We start from the raw sequence: 19,510 nt of genomic DNA on the forward strand, positions 1-19,510 counted from the left end.
AATACTTATTGTATATTTTGACTAGGCAATATATATAATTCCAGGGCATTATATATATATATATATATAAACCCTAGGCATTATATATAATCCCTAGGCTTTATATATAATGCCTGGTCACTTAAGACCAGAGGGGTTTTCACTTTTTTATATAACTCTTAGTTTTTAAAAACTTATTTACACAATTTTGAAAAAAATTAATTACGAGAACAATACTAAAAAAGTTAAATAACAATACAATACCCCCTTCCTCCTTTCAAAGTATGTTTGTTTTAGGGAAAAATAAATACCATATTTTTTCTAAATAGGTCAACATTAACTAGTGTGCCCGATCTTTTGACGTTATGATGGGATTTTTAATGAAAAAAGCTCGGTTTTCGCAAAAATGAAAGAAAATAAGTACATTTTAATAATTTTTTTTTCCAGGAATAATTCATACTCAATAACTTTTAATGTTGACGCCCCCAACCCCCTTGTATTGTGTCCGGAAATGCTCTACAAAATGCAAAATATTAATCTTATATAAATAATGTTTATTGATTTCAATAATAATATTTCTAACTTAAATTAACATATTTCACGATATCAACTGTATCATTTATCGTGAAAAATAATGACTACTTTTTACAGATGAGAAAAAAATTTGTTTAAACAAACAGTAATTGTTTAAAAAATAATAATTAGTGAAAAAATAATTGTAAATTTGAGACTTTTTGTGACTTATCAAAATAGATTCCAGTTGGTCAGAAAATACAATTTATTATGGTAAAAGAAAAATAATAAACAAAAGTAATTTTTTGGGGATTTCCAACGTTGAGCTAATTAAAATCCATTTGATATAAAATGTGTATTGTCCAATCTTTCCTACGTATTGTGCTTATTTCAGAAATTAAAAAAAGGTTAATTTTACCATAATAATAATAATAAATTTGAAACTTTTATTTGAATCTTTTTTTTTTTTGTAGAAAATTCTATTATTTGGGTGAGTATTGAACCAATTTATTAAAAAATATTTTTCTTCGTTATGCAAAATTCATCACTTTAGTTAAAAATTCATCTTTTCACCTGAAAATTTATTTTTTTTTAATTAAAAATTTAACTATTCCAGTTAAAGATTAATTATTTTTGTTCAAAATTCATTTTGTTGGTCAGAAATTTAACTACTTGGTTAAAAACTTTTTTTTTTTGTTAAAAAATTCATTTTTTAAGTTGAAAATGTAACTATTCCATTTTTGACTGAAAATTTTAATTTTTTTTAATTGAAAATTCACTAAGTAATCTGGTAAAAGTTGAGCTAATTCGTTTAAAATTAATTTTTTTGTTTGAATATTTATCTCTTGTGTTAAAAATTGAAATATTTGATTGAAAATTCGTTTTTTTTTTGTTGCGAGTTAATTTTTTAAATTGAAAATTCAACTAATTCCAGTTGAAGATTCATCACTTCTATTGAAAATTCATCTGGTTGGTTGAAAGTTTAACTACTTCGTTGAAACTGATTTTTTATGTTAAAAAATTATATTTTTAGCTAAAATATAACTACTCTATTTTTGGCTGAAAATTGATGTTTTAAATTGAAAATTCAATGACTTACATAACAGTTGAACCACTTTGTTAAAAATTAATTTTTCTGTTTGATTATTCATCTCTTAGGCTGAAAATTCGACTTTTTTTTATTGAAAATCCGTTATTTTTTATTTAATTTTTTATCTGAAAATGTAACTTCCATTTGTTGTTAAAATTTTATCTTTTTAGTTAAAAATTCGCCTATATTGGTATAAAACTAATCTTTTTGGTTTAAATTCATATTTTCGGATTAAAAATGCAACTGTTTTACAAACAATTCGTCTTTGGCTTGAAAATTTGACAATTTGGATGACATTTTTTGAAGTTTCATAATTTTAATTGAAAATTCATCTCTGCTTGAAAATTTATCTTTTTTAGATGAAAATTGAACATTGGAAATTAAATTTTAATTCGCTTAAAATGAGATAACTCAGTAAAATTCCAATCAATCTTTTTAAAGAATATATTAGATGTTAAAAAATTGAGAAAGTCCGAAATATTTTTGATTGTAGCGTCGTGATTTTTCTCTCTCATAAAAGAACTTTCACCAAAAAAAAAAAGATTTTTTATGACCATAAAATCCCATTTTTGGGGAAAAAGTCCTGGAATTTTTTTGCAGAAACGCTAGACACCCTGAAAACGAAAAAAACCATGAACTTCGATCTAGTTTGCGTAATTCGAAAATCTTATACTTAAAAAATCTTCCATTACAAGTTTTCATTTTTAGTTTGAAGAATTTTAAAATGGATTCTTGAATACTTTAACAATTAAAAATTAAAAACGTTTGAAGTTCAAAATGTTGTATACAATTTTATTTTATCAACTGTAAATATAAATAAATCATTTTTTAAATGAATCTGTACTTCAAGTATGAAGAGAGAACAATAATTTATTTGACAAAACAATTCGAAATCCGTTCCAAGTTAATAATTTCCAAATTTTAAACGTTAGAAATTAAACGGTTTCAATTCGAAAGTCTTGTCATTGAAAAAATGCAAACGTCCGAATAAAACTTTATAAAATATTTTTAACTTAAAAATAACTTCATAATAAAGTATTTATAGAAAAATATTGTTTTAGTCTAAAACATTCAATTTCAAATTTTCTTAATAAAGAAAAAGAATAATTATTCAATATTTAGCAATATTTGACTGTTCATTTAAGACGATTGAATAAATAAATAAATGTTTAAATAACAATTGAGCACTTATTATTTGTGAAAAAAATTTGAGTAATTTTAAGAGATATTTAGTTTTAAAAAGATTCAAAAATAATTTTTAACTTGAAATGATTTAAAATAATTTAAACGAAATTTTTAAGCAAATGGTAGGATTTTCATCAAAGAAGATTTATTTTATAAAAAAAATGGAACAAAATATATATATTTCCAACCAATAATGAGAAAAATTCATTTTCAACGAAACAAATAATTATTTGTCAATCAAGTAGTTTAATTTGAAACCAAGAAGATTACTTTTCTATAAAAAAAATAGAATTTTGAAAAAATACATCAATTTTTCACAAAGAAGATTTATTTCATACTAAAATATACAAATTTGTAAGAAAATACTTCAATTTTCAACCAAAAATAGAAGTTAAAAAAATTAATTTTCAATTAAATAGTAGAATTTTTATCTAGGAAGATTAATTCTAAACAAAAAACTTTTTTCAACCACGTAGTTTAATTTGCAATAAATAATATTACTTTTTTGAAAAAGATACATTTTCGGCAAAATATGTCAAGAATGAAAAAAGTTTCAAATTAAAAGTATAAAGTTAAAAACCAAATATGGAATTCTTTAATTTTTAGATTAAAAAATTGATTTTTAACTAAAAAAAGTAAAGTATTAAAAAATCTCTTGTTTAATTTTCAATCAGGCATGAATTTTCTACTAAAATTTTCTTTGTAAATTAAAAGCAGTCGAATTAAACCAAAAAAAAAAGGAATTTTCGACAAAAAAGAAAAACTTTCATCTATGCAAGTAAAATTTTTAAATAAAAATACAAATTTTTAAGCCAAAAATGAAATACTTAAATTCGCAGTTTAAGAAATTGATTTTTAACTGAAAAGTAACATATTTTCAAAAAATTTAGTTGAATTTTCAACCATGGATGAATTTTTTGCTAAAATGATCAACTTTGTAACAATGTATTTAAATTTTCATTTAAGTATATTCAAAAAAATAATAATTTAATTCTAAATGATACATAATTTAATTAAAAGAGAAAAAACGCATTTTGGAATAAATCGTCAAATTCTTACTCAAATCGGATTAATTTTTATCAAAACAGTTTCCTCTTTAACCATAAAGGATGAATTTTTAACAAAAAATACGAATTTCTCACAAAATAGTTCATCTTTATACTATAAAAGTACAATTTTAAATTAAAAATACAAGATTTCAAACCAAAAATGGAATTCATTGTCAGTTAAAAATGTTAATTTTTAACTAAAAAGTAACATGTTTTTAAAAAAATTAGTTTAATTTTCAACCAAAGATTAATTTTCTGCTGAAATGGTAAATTTTTAATAGTATATTTAAAGTTTTATTCAAGTAGTTCAGTTTTCAACCAAAAAATTTTAATTTTAAATTATAAATACTTTAATAAAACGAACGGATTAATTTTTAACAAAACAGTTTCCTTTTAACCAAAAAAGTTCAATTTTGAACCAAATAGACGAATTTTTCAAAAAATAGTTAAACTTTTAATTGTTAAATTTCAATTTTAAATAAAAAAAAAAAAGTTGAATTTCAATCAAATCGGCAATCTTCGCAAAGAAAATTGATTATTTGTCCACAAACAAATTTCCCTTTTTTACTAAGGACGAATTTTCAGTCAACTACGTTCATTTTGTATCAAAAACGCAATTTTTCCAAAAAGATGAATTTTTAACAAAATTGTTGAATAAGCTACAAAATAATTAAATTTAAAAAAATTAATTCTGAACCAAAAATACAATAGTCGAATTTTCAACAAAAAATAATCCATTCTCAAAAACATATTTTAATTTTCTCATAACATTCGATTAAATTATCCCTCAAAGTGCATACGTGGTAAAAAAACACGGTAAAGTGCATCGTGGGTATTCAATACCCCACCGTGTATAATCATGTATTGTTTAACCCCTAATGAATATTTTGTCACAATAAACTTATCCGATACAGTTTAAGGTATCTTTCATAAGTTAGAGTTGATTCTATAGCCATTTATTTATTTTAGGTTCGTTAAAAAAATTATTGGAAAAAGTGAAAAAATTGTGTTTTCCACTTTAAAATCCATAACTCACGCAATTTTAATTATTTTAACCTGAAAATTTATGAATATTCTTTTGAACTAGTGTGCTTTCATAAAAAAAATATTACAACATGGGTGCTTTCAAAAAATATATTTATTTGCAAAGTTGAAAAGTCAATTTTATGATAAAATGATTAATCCGATTTTTTCCTTTTAAATCGATTTATTATTATAAAAATTGAGCAACTTTGACATGTAATACTATAAAAATACAAGAAATTGAAAAGACATATATAAGTGTATTTTAACAATTATATTTTATTCAACACATCCACAGTCTGCTCTCGCATGACGCGCTGCTGTAAGTTAAAATCCATCTACAAGGAAAAAAGTATGAAATAATCGGAAAAAAATAATGATTTCACTTCATATGATATACTTACGTTAGAAAGTAAACAAAACTCAATAAAATTTTTAAAAAAATTGCTTCAAAATAATTTTTCACTCACTGAGTGCACACTGGGTGTTTGATACCCCACGATTTTTTTACCTTCACTTTCAGCAACTGTTAATAGACTGACGCTTGACGCAGTATGCTAAGAGTTTGAAAATTGCTCGGGGTGTCCAATACCCACAATGCACTTTAAGGGTTATAGTTTGCATTTCAGCCAAACCCCCAGAAAATATAGAAATGGGGAAAATAGTGTAAAGACTAAACTGAAAAATAAATATTAACAACATTGCAGGTCATAAAATAAATTCCCCATGATTTTCCTGCCAAAATTAGATTCTCCCATTAATAAATGAAAAATTCACATAGAGTATATAACTTGTTTTATTTCACCTTCGTATGAATGCCACTAACTAGCAGACTAACATTAATCAGATAATGAACCTGTTGATTAGATTCTTACACATATGAATCCTGGATTGGAATCTCATTTAGTAAACGATTTCCTCCAGGCTTTTGTTGATCAATTATTTTTGATAGGTATTTTTTCCATACCAAGGGCTGATTTCTTCGACTTAATTTTACTTCCCTATTCCAAAATTCAAAATTTCGGATCTGTTCTGAATAAATCTTAATGAAGCCAAAAAAATCGAACCTTTGGTAGAACAAGTAATTATTCTTTACAAATTACAATCAATCTTACATCTGTGAACGCTTCGATAGATACCAATTTCCTCAAAATATGTACAAATCTGTATCTGAGTAGAAAATTATCGTAGCTCCAAGTTTTATAAGAATTTCCTAGCACCTGAGTGTTCTGGATTTCCGTTTTTATGCACTCTAAATTTAAAACAGTCAAAATTTGACTGATTAAATTAATCAAGCATGTTTTGAGTGAAAAATCAGGCATTTCTACTGACAAAAGAGTTGTTTAAAAAATGAATTAGTCAACATTTCTGACTGATATTATTGAGTCATTTGATCTAGAAAACAACGGATTTCATCAGCGAAAATTACAGATTGGATCACGCAAAATGATTTCTTCAGCGGGTCAAATTGACTGATTTTAAGTAACTTTTGATTCTTTTGTCAATCTTCAAATCCGCACTATTTCAATCAGTCAAAGTTTTACTGATTTAATTAATCAAGCATGTTTTCACTGCAAAATCAATCATTTATATTGGCAAAAGAATAATTTAAGTCAGTTACTTCAAATAACTGATGTATCTGTTAAATTTAAAGTTACTGATTAGATTATTTAAAATGACTGATTTCACCACTGAATAAAACAGATTAGACCATTCAAAAAACACTTTTTTTCTTCATTGAGACTGACAAATCAGTAATTCCTACCAACAAACCAGTCGTTTTGACAGATAAATCAATCAATATTGCTGTCTGAATTAAAAAATTAAAATGACTGATTTTTAGTATCTTGAAATTACTGATTAGCCTGTTATAGTTCAAGTTACAAACAAACAACTCAATTGATGTAAGGAAAATGTAAAATAATTGAATTCATCAGTGAAAATTACAAATTGCATCAACGAAAATAAGTGGTTTCTTCAGCGGGTCAAATTTACTGATTTTAAATCACTTTTAAATGATTTTTCAGTCAAATTGGAATTATTTGAATCAGTAAAAATTTAACTGATTAAATTATACAAACAGGTTTTGACTGGAAAATCAGTTATTCCTACTGAAATAACAGATTGGACTACTCAAAATGACTGATTTTAAGTCACTTTTGACAAAATTCTCAATCTTTAAATTCAAACTATTTCAATCAGTCAAAACTTTACTGATTAAATTAATGAAGTATGATTTCACTTCAAAATTAATAATTTCTATTGAAAAAGAGTCATTTTTCTCAGTTACTTAAAATTACTGATTCACCTTTAAAATCTAATTTACTTATTAGATTATTTAAAATTACTGTTTTCTTTAAAGTGACTGAAAAATCAGTAATTTCTACTAACAAAACAGTCGTTTCATCAATCACACTGATTTCCTCAGCAGGTCAAATTGACTGATTGGAAGTCAATTTTGAATGATTTTTCAGTAAAATCGGGATTATTTTAATCAGTAAAAATGTCACTGATTAAAATTATACAAAAATGTTTTGACTGCAAAGTCAGTTATTCCTGCTGACAAAAGTTATTTAAAAAATGAATTAGTAAATATTTCTGACTAAATCATTGAGTCCTTCGACATAAAGAATAAATGATTTCATCAGCCAAAATTACCGATTGAATCATTAAAAATGACAGATTTTAGGTCACTTTTTATTCAATTGTCAATTTTCAAAACCGCATTATTTTATTTAATTAGTCAAAACTTCACTGATTAAATTATTCAAGCATGTTTTGACTGCAAAATAAATCATTTCTACTAAAAGCAGAGTAATTTTTCTCAGCTACTTAAGATTACTGATTTACCTGTTAAATTTAATTTAATTATTAGACTATTTAAATTAAAAGATTAGATTATTCAAAATTACTGTTTTCTTTGGTGGTACTGAAAAATCGGTAATTTCTACTGACAAAACAGTCGTCAAATTGACTGATTCTAAGCCACTTTTGAATGATTTGTCAGTCAAATCTGAGTTATTTGAATCAGTCAAAATTTAACTGTTTAAATTAATCAAACATCCTGAATAAATTAATCTTTCTGACTGAATCAATTAGTGAATAGAATTGACTGATATATCTGTTAAATTTCAAGCTGCAAAAAATCATTTCATATAAGAAGGAATGAAAGTAAGTGATTAGATTATTTGAATTTACTGATTTCATCACAATTAAAAACTTGATATTTTAATAAATAAAAATTGTGTTGATTAGATAATTTAAGCATACTTTTACAGAAAAATCAGTAATTTCTAGACAAAACATTCGTTTTAACAGATTTCGATGACCCTGGTTCGATTATAGATTGGATCATTCAAAATGACTGATTTCTTCACTATGTGAAATTGACTGATTTTTCAGTCATAAAATCCGCTTTATTTGAATCAGTAAAAAAATTTTTTTTTATTAATCAAACATGCTGATTCATTTAATCGTTCTGACTGAATTAATTAGTGTATTGAATTGACTGATACATCTGTTAAATTCCAAGCTGAAAAAAAAGTTTTGATGTAATAAGAAATGAATGTTAATGATTAGATTATTTAAATTTACTGATTTCATCACACGCAAAAACTTAATATTTGAATAAGTAAAAACTTTACTGATCGGATAAATAAAGCATATTTTTACTGAAAAATCAGTCATTTTTACAGACAAAACAGTAGTTTTAACCAATTTTAATTACTGATTTGTCAGTCATAAAATCCGCCTTATTTGAATCAGCAAAACATTTTTTTGTTAATTAATCAAAAATGCTGAATCAGTTATTATTTCTGACTGAATCAATCAGCGAATAAAAGTCACTGATTTATCTGTTAAATTCTAACTTTCCAATAAATCATTCATTTAATGTAAGGAATAATATTCAGTGAAAGTTACTGATTATATAATTTAAATTGACCGATTTCTTCACTGAAAAAATTTCTCTTCAGTGGGTCAAATTGACTGAATTATCATTCGTAAAAACGTGAAATTTAAAACAGTCAAAATTTCTGATTTTTTCCGTGGATAAAATTGACTGATTTGTCAGCCAAATCCAAATTATTTAAATCAGTAAAAATTGACTGATTCAAACTGTCAAAGTGTGGAGAAAACCGATATTTTCCTTCCCAGATATAGAATCATTAATCCGAGTTTGACGCTTTACACCTACTTTCCAAAAAAATATTAGTCATCGCAAAATTACAAATTTTTTTGTCTCGTTTTTTATTATTAATTTTAGACCCAGAATTCATGTTTTATTTGTTTATTTTCTCATCTTTAAATATAATTTTTTATCTGCTGCTTCGACTTGAAGCATCTAAAACTAAATGACTCAAAGTAAAACCAAAATCAGTCACCGAACTTGCGATTTTTGATATTTTCTGATCCACTAATATGAATCGTATCAACTCTCATTGATACAGAAATACAAAAAAAAAAGTCTAGTTATAGTATTTCATAGTGGAACGATTACCGATTAATAATAGAGAATATTAGTCTTTATAGAGAAATAGTCTTCGATAGTAAAAATAATCGCTTTTTTTTTGTTGCGAAACGAGTGCCGCTGTTACAAGCAGAAGTAAAAGACAGTCAAACTATATAGGATAATTCCTCAGAAAGATGAGCCATTTCCAAAATTTACTGATATCTCTACAATAAAGCAGGAGTTTTAAAAAATATTCTAATATACACATATTTTTACAAAAGACAGATCATAAGTATTAAAACTTAAAAGACTACAATTTAAATTTCGCGCCAGAATTACGTGATGTTTGAGGTTATGTTTAAGTGTGGCTCTTGAGATTTTGGCGCGACTTTCGAATTTTTCTTTAATACCTACGACCACTCTGAGATTGAATTTTTGAAACAAGCGTGCATTAAGAGAATCTTCACAACTGTTTTGAAAATTTTGGAAAGGACTTTATTCGCGAGGTACCATATCACTTGATAAAAGTACATAGTTGAGATATTACGAGATATTTACAACGATTCGGACGCGATCGAGTTCAAAACTGTACAAGATCTCCGGGAAGCTGGCACGCGATCAGGATTTAAGTTCAAGATGTACTATCTTACATACACGCAGTTTAATCGAGTTTCTTTGCATACAATAGGATGCCCATTTAAAAATTAATTTTTTTTTTAAATAAAAGTCTTACCTGCCAAATTTATACCTCTTGAGGAAATACTTAACCTGGTTTCTTCATATAATTAAAAAGAAAAAATTGGAGGTAATTTTTTTTGATAAAACGTTTTTCTTTTTTTGCGTGCAGTATTTTTTGCAATTTTCTTTTTAAATAAATGATTGAAAAAGCATGCATTGACTGAAAAATCAGTTCTTACCACTGAAAAAAAAAACGGAAAAATTATTTATAAATAAAGCTCTTAATTAAATTTCAACGTTTTAATAAATGGTTAAAATTAAACACAAATTACTGATTTTAAATTACAAATAAGAATAAAAATGACTGATTTTTCAGTCGTCAAATCCGCATTTACTTGAATCAGTCAAAATTAACTGCGATTTAGCCAAAAAAGTGCAATCTTTTTGTCAAATAATTGAGCTTCTAAAATTCAGTTCCAGAGAAAAAAAATTCCCTTTTATCAAAAAAATATTAATAATAAATAAAACACGACCTATAAAAAGGACAGATATATCTGTAATTTCTTTTGACAAACAGTCAATTTAAGAGATGAATCAGTTGATATTTTGGACTGAATTATTCATTGAAATTAATATTTTTTCAGTCAATAGAAGTGACTGATTTTTCAGCTTTTAATTGACTTGTGAGTCGTCGAATCCGCATTATTTAAATATATAAAAATTGACTGCAAATTAGTCAATTTTCACTGATTTAGATTTTGAGCGTAGAGCAAGAAATTTCAGTCATAAAAAATTATTTCATTTTTAAAAAGACACAAAATAAATAGGAATTTTAATAAAATAAAATAATTAATTGAGACAAGTTAATTCTTTAAAAAAAGGAAATTATTTTAAAATAAAGAAAATTTTTCATTGGAACAATAAATAATTTTGTTTGTTTTAAAGAAATTTCTTTGAAAGAAACTTTTATGAAAGAAAAATTTTCATTTTAACAAAAAATCATTCCATTGAAACAACAAAATTTCTTTGAATCAAAGAAACTTTTGTTCGACAGAGAGCCAATATATATTTTTCTTTGATTAAAAAATTTTTTTGGACCTAGAACAAAAATGGGTTTCTTTAAACCAAAAAATTTCTTTGAATCAAAAAGTTTTCTTAGACAGAGAACTAATAAATATTTTTCTTTAAATCAAACATTATTTTTTCTTAGTTAGAAATGAAAAAAATCATTTTAAAGAAGTTTTCACTGTAACAAAAAAGTGTTTCTTTGAATCAAACAATTTACTTAGACTGAACGCCAATTTTTCTTCAAATCAAAGATTTTTTTAGTTCAAAATGAAGAAAATCGCTTTAAATTCAAGAAAAATTTTCATTTTAACAAAAAATTATTTCTTTGAATCAAAGAAACTTTTCTTCGAATGAGAATCAATAAGCATTTTTCTTTGATTAAAAAGTTTTTTTGGTCAGAGAAAAAATATTTCTCTTTAATTCAAACTTTTTTTCTAAGTTAGAAATGAAGAAGATGACTTTAAATTAAAGAAAAAATTTTCATTTTAACAAAAGAGGATTTTTTTAAACCAAAATTTTCTTTTACTAAGGGCCAATATGTATTTTTCTTTGTTTAAAAGTTTCCTTGGACAGAGAACTAATAAATATTTTTCTTTAAATCAAACATTTTTTCTTAGTTAGAAATAAAAAAAAAATTATTTTAAAGAATTTTCACTGTAACAAAAAAATGTTTTTTTTTTTTAGTTCAATATGAAAAAAATCGCTTTAAATTCAAGAAAAAATGTCATTTTAACAAAAAATCATTTCTTTGAATCAAAGAAACTTTTCTTCAAATGAGAGCCAATAAACATTTTTCTTTGATTAAAAAGTTTTTTTGCTCAGAGAACAAATATTTCTTTAATTCAAACTTTTTTTCTTAGTTAGAAATGAAAAAACATCATTTTAAAGAAGTTTTCACTGTAACAAAAAAGTCTTTTTTTTTTAATAATCACAATTTCTTTGAAACAAAAGGCTTTCTTGGACTGAGAGCCAATTTTTCTTCTAATCAAAGATTTTTCTTTAGTTCAAAATAAAGAAAATCACTTTTTTTTTAAAGAAAAAATTTTCATTTTAACAAAAAAGCATTTTTTTCTTCCAAAAAATGTCTTTGAATCAAAGAAACGTTTCTATGCCTGAGAGCCAATATATACTTTTCTTTGATTAAAAAGTTTTCTTGGACAGAGAACTAACAAATATTTTTCTTTAGATCAAACATTATTTTTTCATAGTTAGAAATAAAAAAAAAAGATTTTAAAGAATTTTCACTGTAACAAAATAGCGTTTTTTTGAACCATCAAAATTTCTTTGAATCAAAAAGTTTTCTTGGACTGAGATTATTTTATTATTTTTAATAATCGATTAATCGAATAAAAGATTATTTAATAATCAAAGTTTTTTTAGTTCAAAATGAAGAAAATGTGTTTAAGTTAAAGAAAAAATTTTCATTTTAACAAAAAATAATTTCTTTGAACCAACAAAATTTCTTTGAATCAAAAAAAATTTCCTTTGGCTAAGAGCCAATATATATTTTTCTTTGATTAAATTATTTTTTCAAACATTATTTTTCTGAGTTCAAAATAAAGAAAATCATTTTAAATTTTTAAAAAAGTTTTCACCGCAACAAAGAAGTATTTTTCTCAACCATAAAAATTCCTTTGAATCAGAAAAAGTTTTCTTGAACCAATGAATTTTTTTTTCTTTAAATGAAACATTTTTCCTGAGTTTGAAATTAAGAAAATCTACTTAAATTAAAGAAAAATTTTCTTTTCAACAAAAATTTCTTCGACACAAGAAATTTCTTTGATGTTTTTTTTTCTTTAAATCCTTTGAGCATGTTCTAAAACATTAATAACCTCATATTTTTGTATAATTTACACATTACGTAATTTTAAAAGCCTCACGAAAATTAAAACAAAAAAAAATCTGAAAAAATAGGGAATAAACTTCTGAAAATGTATAAATTTGAGGGATAAGATTTAAGAAAAAAAGTGTTTAAATATTTAAATGGGCACCCTAGAGAGCCGATTATTTACAAAGTGGGTTACTCATCCGCCTTGTGATTAACTCTATCGCTCGTTACAAAAATAACGTGGAAGCATAAAGAATATCGGCTGTACTCGTGTCTCGAAATTTTTGCCAAGCATAAATTATTATTAATATTTTTCATCCGGCAAACGATCGTCCGGTCTTGGCTCTTCAAGGACATACTAAAATTATCCCAATTTTAAACGAAAATGGGATGAAAAAAAATATATTTCAGAGTAGTATAGCTTTTAAAGGTTCTGTTCTATGCTAAGTTACCGACATCGGGTAATTGCCATCGGTCGGTAAGTGCTCTCCTACAGCTATACTACTTTTCAATTCGAAATTTTTCATTTAAAAATCATTTCCAGTCTCATATTTTTCCTTTCTCTTCAGATAAAAGTTAAATTTATCAAAATCCTGATGCTTAGGGCTTATTTTATTCTTTGAAAAATAAAAAGATACCAAAGAAATTTGGGTAAAATTAAGAATGGGAGTGAAGTTGAGATAACTTTAGTAAATCTTTAAAATCGTTGCATCGTTGCGCACTTACATTCTCCTACACACTCACACTAACACGCAGAGCTACAATGAAAAAAAAGCGTACAAATATTCGCGTGGCTGGCATATTATCAACGAAAATGATATTTATTTACAGTTACAGTGATTTTGCTGGTGGCCCCAAACATTTTCAAGTATCCGGCAGCATTTTTTCAACGAAAATTCGGAGGAATCAAATAATAATAAATACAAAAAAAAAAGAAAACAAGATCAATAAATTGAGCTGCAAAACAAAAGAAAGAAAAAAAAACAGAGTCGAGATATTGATTCGCAATTAATTATTTCCCGCTGGCTCAAGAACTTTTATCTATCACAGAAAAATAAACACATCAAATTTTTCGGAATGTCGACCATAAATATATCCAAATTCATTATATTAATTAAAATTAAAACAGTTCTTTGAGGATCCCAGCGAGTGCAGTTGAATATACAGAAATTCCGATGTAATCAAAAGAGAAAAAACAAATAAAAGAGATTTCCTCCGAAGACTCTCACAATCGAGGCAAAAAATGTTCTTCTGATTGTGAAAAAAAGAGGGAAATATACGGTCCTTTACAAATATTTAGCAAAATTATTTAGAACGTACAAAATTGTATAAACTAGCTTGCAGCCACTCTTATCCTAGACGCCTCATAAAATCGGAATTTATTCTTAATTGGAGAAAAATCCCTGCAGTGGATAATACAACGATTATCGATTAAAATTAATATTTATTAATTAAAAATATTAAATATATGCAGAAAAAAAAATGAATTTAATTTAAGCAATAGTTCAGACACGATACGTGTTAATAAATTAAAATTAATGATTTTACGTATATTTCCGCTTCAAATTAATGATTATCCACTCTAGGCTTTAATCTTTATCCACTGTAGACAATTTTTCCCTTAAAAAAATTCCAATTAAACTTCCAAGTCTCCGTAGTTTTTTTTGTTTGTTTGTTTTTTTTTTTTTTTCTAGATGAAATCCTCCTGACTCGTCTCCTGGATGCGCATCCGTATTAGGCACATTACGCAACATAAGATAGTTCTTGTTTTTGTTTTTCTTCTTTTCTCGGAGTTGAAAATAAATCTAAAATGGTCATACGAGAGGGAAAAGATATTTGAGCCTTGTTTCGTGAACGGGTGAATTGTTGAGAAATTTGCACGAGTCTGACGGGAATTAAATTGAACTTTTGTGATCGCTCATGTTGCGTAACGTTTGGTCCAAAGACGCGCTATGCGATCGTGCTCCTCTCTGTTTTGTAGATATTGCGTTGCTATACTACCCACAAGAGGATCAGCTAGAAATTAAAACGGGAAAAATAAGCGTTTTCAAACACGCCAAATCCAGTTTAAAAATTTCCTCACTTTTTCAGGTTTCCCAAGCATAATTTCAGGCCTGGAATTCTCATTAAAGATAAAAAAATGCGTTCAGGGTGCCTATTCAAAACCTGGAAGAAAATTCCTGGATGGCGGTTTTAAGCGAAGAAAAAAATTCCCGGTTTGCATTTCTCAAGGCCAATGAAATTTAAAAAATTAAACTATATTTTAAACATTTTTCCATATAAAGTAATAAACAATAAACAACAAATTAAGGCATTCAAAGTTAAGCACTTGAATTCCAAACTTTTAAAATTTAAGTTTAAAAGTTTTTTAATTAAAAAATTGTGTAATCAAATTCTCAAAAATTTACACGTACCAAATGGAAGGTATTAACACTTTTCAATTTAAAAATGGTAAATAAAATGCAAATTTAGAACTCTTATAAATTATAGAACTCAAAGATTTAGATTAAGCTTCAAAAATATAAATCCACGTTAACATTTTCAATAATCTAAATTCAAGAATCAAGCAATGAACTCGAAAAATTTTCAAAATTATATTCTTTTGAGTAATTTTAAGCTAGAAACATTAAAAATTTAAAAATAATTTTTGCAACTTAACAATTCTTAATTAAGAAGTTAAATTATTTTTATCTCAAATAGTCTATGCATCCTTTAAAAGCTCTACAATTTTATCTTAAAATCTTGAGAAACCTTAAAGTGGTTTTAAATTTTTCAAAATTAAAAATAATTATTGATTTTTTCAGAACCTTTAAATATATTTCAAAATTAATTGAATTCTTTTTATAACTTTTAGAAAATCCTGGGAATTAAAAAAAAAAAGTAAATTTGAATTTATAAATAGTAATAAAAGACTTACTATTTCTGAAAATATTAGAGTAATTTTAAGAGATATTTAAAAGTTTTAAAAAGAATTGAATTAAATTTAGAACATGAAATAATTCCAAATATTTACAGCCAAATTTAAAATAAAATGTAGATTTTTGCAGATTTCAAAAACAAAAAATTTAGAATATTTTTAATAATTATCAAAGAAGAAGATGGAAGATTTTAAGGATTTTTTTTTAATTTGCAGGATTTAAAAAAATTGTAGGCAAATTTCGATTAATTTTAAATGCAGTTGCAGTTTGAAAAAAAAATGAATTTTCAAACAAAAATATTAATTTTTTACCAAAAAAGACGAATTTTCAACAAAATACATGAATGTTAAAGATGAAATTTTAACAAAAAATGTAAGTTATACTTTCAATATAGAAAATTAATCCTTAATAAATAAAAAGAAATTGTTAGAAAAATATTAAATTTTCAACCAAAAAAAAAAAGGATTTTCAACTGAAATGATGAATCATAAAAAAAAACTCAAGAAAAAAGTTCAACATTTAACTAAAGAGATCAATTTTTAACCAAAAAATTTATTTTTTAAGCAAGAAGATTAATTTGCTACAAAAAATTTATATTTTTGAAATTTTTTCGAAACTTTTAAATATATTCAGGGTGTCTAGCGATTCTTAGGAACAAAATTCAATGTCTTTTCCAGATTTTCCAGATCAAGAAATCAAAATTTTCCAGTTAATTTTTTTAGGCCAAAAATTTCTAAAGAAAGCCGAATCGTAAATAAACAAATTCTTAATTTTTTGCGAACATGAGTCGTCTTTGTGAAATCTTTAGGAATATTTTTAAATCTTTGTTAATGTCTTTCAAATCATTGAAATCTTTGTGAAGTATTAAAAACCTTAATAAAAGCTTGAAATTTCGGTTTTGTAAAATCTTAAAAATTCTTGAAATGTTTGAAAATTCTTTCTTTAATCTTTGTTTGCGAAATCTTTCGTGTTTGTTTAAAATCATTGAAGTCTTTTGAAATATTCTCAAATGTGTTGAAACATTTTGAAATCGCTTTAAATCTTTTAAATGTTTTGAAATTCTTGAAATCTTTTTAAATCCTCATGAATTCTTTAAAGAAATTGTGAAATATTCTCCAAGTTTTTTTTATTCGTTTGAAATTACTGGAATATTTGTTAAATCTTTTGAAATCTCATAAAAAAATTTTTGAAATCCTTAAGAATTCCTTAAAATATTTGAGAAATCTTTCGGAAATCTTTTGCAATCGTTTGAAATCTTGTCAAACATTTTTAAAGCGTTTAAAATATTTGAAATTCTCGTCTTTTTTTTTTTTTTTTAATCTTTATGAATGTTTTATGAAATCTTTGAAACTTTTGTGAAATATTTTGACATCTCCTAACAAATTTTGAAGTTATTTAAAATCTTTGTGCAATGTTCGAAATCTTAGCGAAATGTTCGTAATCTTTGAAATCTGCCAATTCGTTGGAATTATTTAAATTATTACAAATCTTAGTGAAATCTTTTGATATCTCCTAAAAAATTTTGAAATTGTCTAAAATCCTTGAAATGTTTTGAAATCTTAGAAATTTGGTTTGATTAACTTTTTTTTTAACCTTGTTAAAACCTTTTAACTCTTTTGTAAGTTTTAAAATCTTTGTGAAATGTTCGAAATATTTGTGAAACGTTCCAAATCTTTATGAAATGTTTGAAATCTTTGGGAAATTTTTTTGAAAACTTTTTAATCTAGTGTACACGACTTTTTTGAATGTTTGAAATCCTTGAAATCTTTGTGAAATATTTGTAATTGTTTATAAATATTTTAAAAACTCCTGAAATCGTTTAAAATTTTTTAATCTTTGAAATCCTTTAAATTTTTAAAATGTTTGAAATTGCTGTAAAATCTTTATTAAAATCTGGCTCGCGAGCCTTTTTTAAATTGTCAAAATCCGTGAAATCTTTATGAATTGTTAAAGATATTTAAAATATTTTGAAATGTTTGAAATATTTTGAAATCTTTAGAAATATTTTGTAAACACTGCAATAAACAAAATATCAATTCTATCTTGACGAATAAAAAAAAATTCAGCTGCAAGATTTTTTTCTAAATAAGATGTTTCTTCTATAATAGGCTAAAAGACTTAAATTACTCTTTAAAAAAAAGTCAAAGAGAGTTCCAGGTTTTCGAGGTCAGTAGACACCCTGATGTTTTAAAATGAATTAAATTCTAGCCTATAAATTTTAGAAAATCCTGCAAATTAAAAAAAAATCCTTCAAATTCGAATTTATAAATAACAATAGAACACTTATTATTTGTAAAAAAAAAAGTAGAGTAATTTTAAGAGATATTCAGAAGTTTTAAAAAGATTTAAATTAATTTTAAATCTTTTCAAAAATTCTAAATATCACTTAAAATTACTCAAATTTTTTCTACAAATAATAAGTGTTCAATTGTTATTTATGCGTCAAAATTTAACAATTTCACTTATAAATTAAACACTTTTTAAATAGAACAATTAAAATTGTAACGCTAAAGGATTAAAAAATTTTCGAAAATCTAGATTTCAAATTAAATGGAATAAAAACTAAATAATTTAATGATGTCTATATTATTATAGATTTATTTTTAAGTTGAAAATAGTAAAACGCACGTTTACATTTTTAATGGCTAAAAAAATTAATAGCAATAATATATTAATAAATTTATTCATTAAATTTAATATAAAAAATAATATAAAGGAAGACCTAAAACTATGAATTAAATAATTGTTTGGTCAAATCAATTATTGTTCAGATTTCTATACTTAGAGTACATATTCATTTTAAAAACAAATTATTTATTTATATTTACAGTTGATAAAATAAAGCTGTTTTTATCAAAAAATTTCACATTATTTTTAAAAAACGGTTAAAATCGAACTTGGGCAGATTTTTCTTCTGAAAAATCGTAAAATTCCGGGTCAAAAAAATAAGTTCACTGTCATTTCCCGGTTTTACCCGGTTTCTTAAAATTCCCGGTTTTCCGGTTCAGAGACCACCCTGAAATTCCCTGACAATTCCAGGTCTTTTCCAGGCATCTAAATTTTTTTTTCAGGTATAATTTTTAACCATACGGAACCACTGAAATATTTTGCATTATTTAAAATAATTAACTCGGAACATGTGCACAGTTTTGCTAATTTATTATAAATAATGTTTTTTTTTTTAGTTTCTAAGGATTTAATTAATATGTGTAATTTAGAAAGCTTTATAATATATTACAAGATATTCTTAAATATATTTGCATCATCGATTAATTAAATAATTAAAGAATACTACAAATATAACAATTTCTTAAATTTGTTTCTAAATTACTAAATAGTTGAATTTTGAACTAAAAAAGAGAATTTTTCAAACAAAAATGGAATAGTTAAATTTTTAGTTACAATAATTAATTTTCCGCAAAAAACAAAAACAATTTTACAACCAAATTGGTGAATTTTTAATTAAAATGAAGAATCTTCGACTGCAATAGATAAATTTTAAACCAAAAACATTAATTTTTAATGAAAGAGTTTAATTTTGAACAGAGTATTTTTATTTGCAATGAAAAAGATCAATTTTCAACTAAAATGAGGAATAGTTAACTGGAATACTTGAATTTTCAACGAAGAAGATTAATTTTAAAATAAAAAGATTGATTTTTTACCAAAAAAATACAATTTATCAACAAAATACATTTATTTTTTACAAAATAGTAGAATTTCTAATTT

At 24.6% G+C, this 19,510-nt stretch overlaps 1 protein-coding gene across 1 annotated transcript in view; it reads right to left on the reverse strand.

Moving 5' to 3' along the window:
* Positions 1-14,521: 14,521 nt before the first annotated feature.
* The window catches only part of LOC117181976 (ubiquitin-conjugating enzyme E2-24 kDa), a 24,471-nt gene continuing 19,482 nt past the window's right edge, over positions 14,522-19,510 (reverse strand). Inside the window, exon 5 of the mRNA XM_033374999.1 lies at positions 14,522-14,879. Coding sequence (XP_033230890.1) covers positions 14,782-14,879 — 98 coding nt within the window. The 3' untranslated portion in view covers positions 14,522-14,781. The remainder of the gene's footprint in view (positions 14,880-19,510) is intronic.

This window comes from Belonocnema kinseyi, chromosome 10 (genome assembly GCF_010883055.1).
Source record: "Belonocnema kinseyi isolate 2016_QV_RU_SX_M_011 chromosome 10, B_treatae_v1, whole genome shotgun sequence".
NCBI classification, from domain to species: Eukaryota; Metazoa; Arthropoda; class Insecta; order Hymenoptera; family Cynipidae; genus Belonocnema; species Belonocnema kinseyi.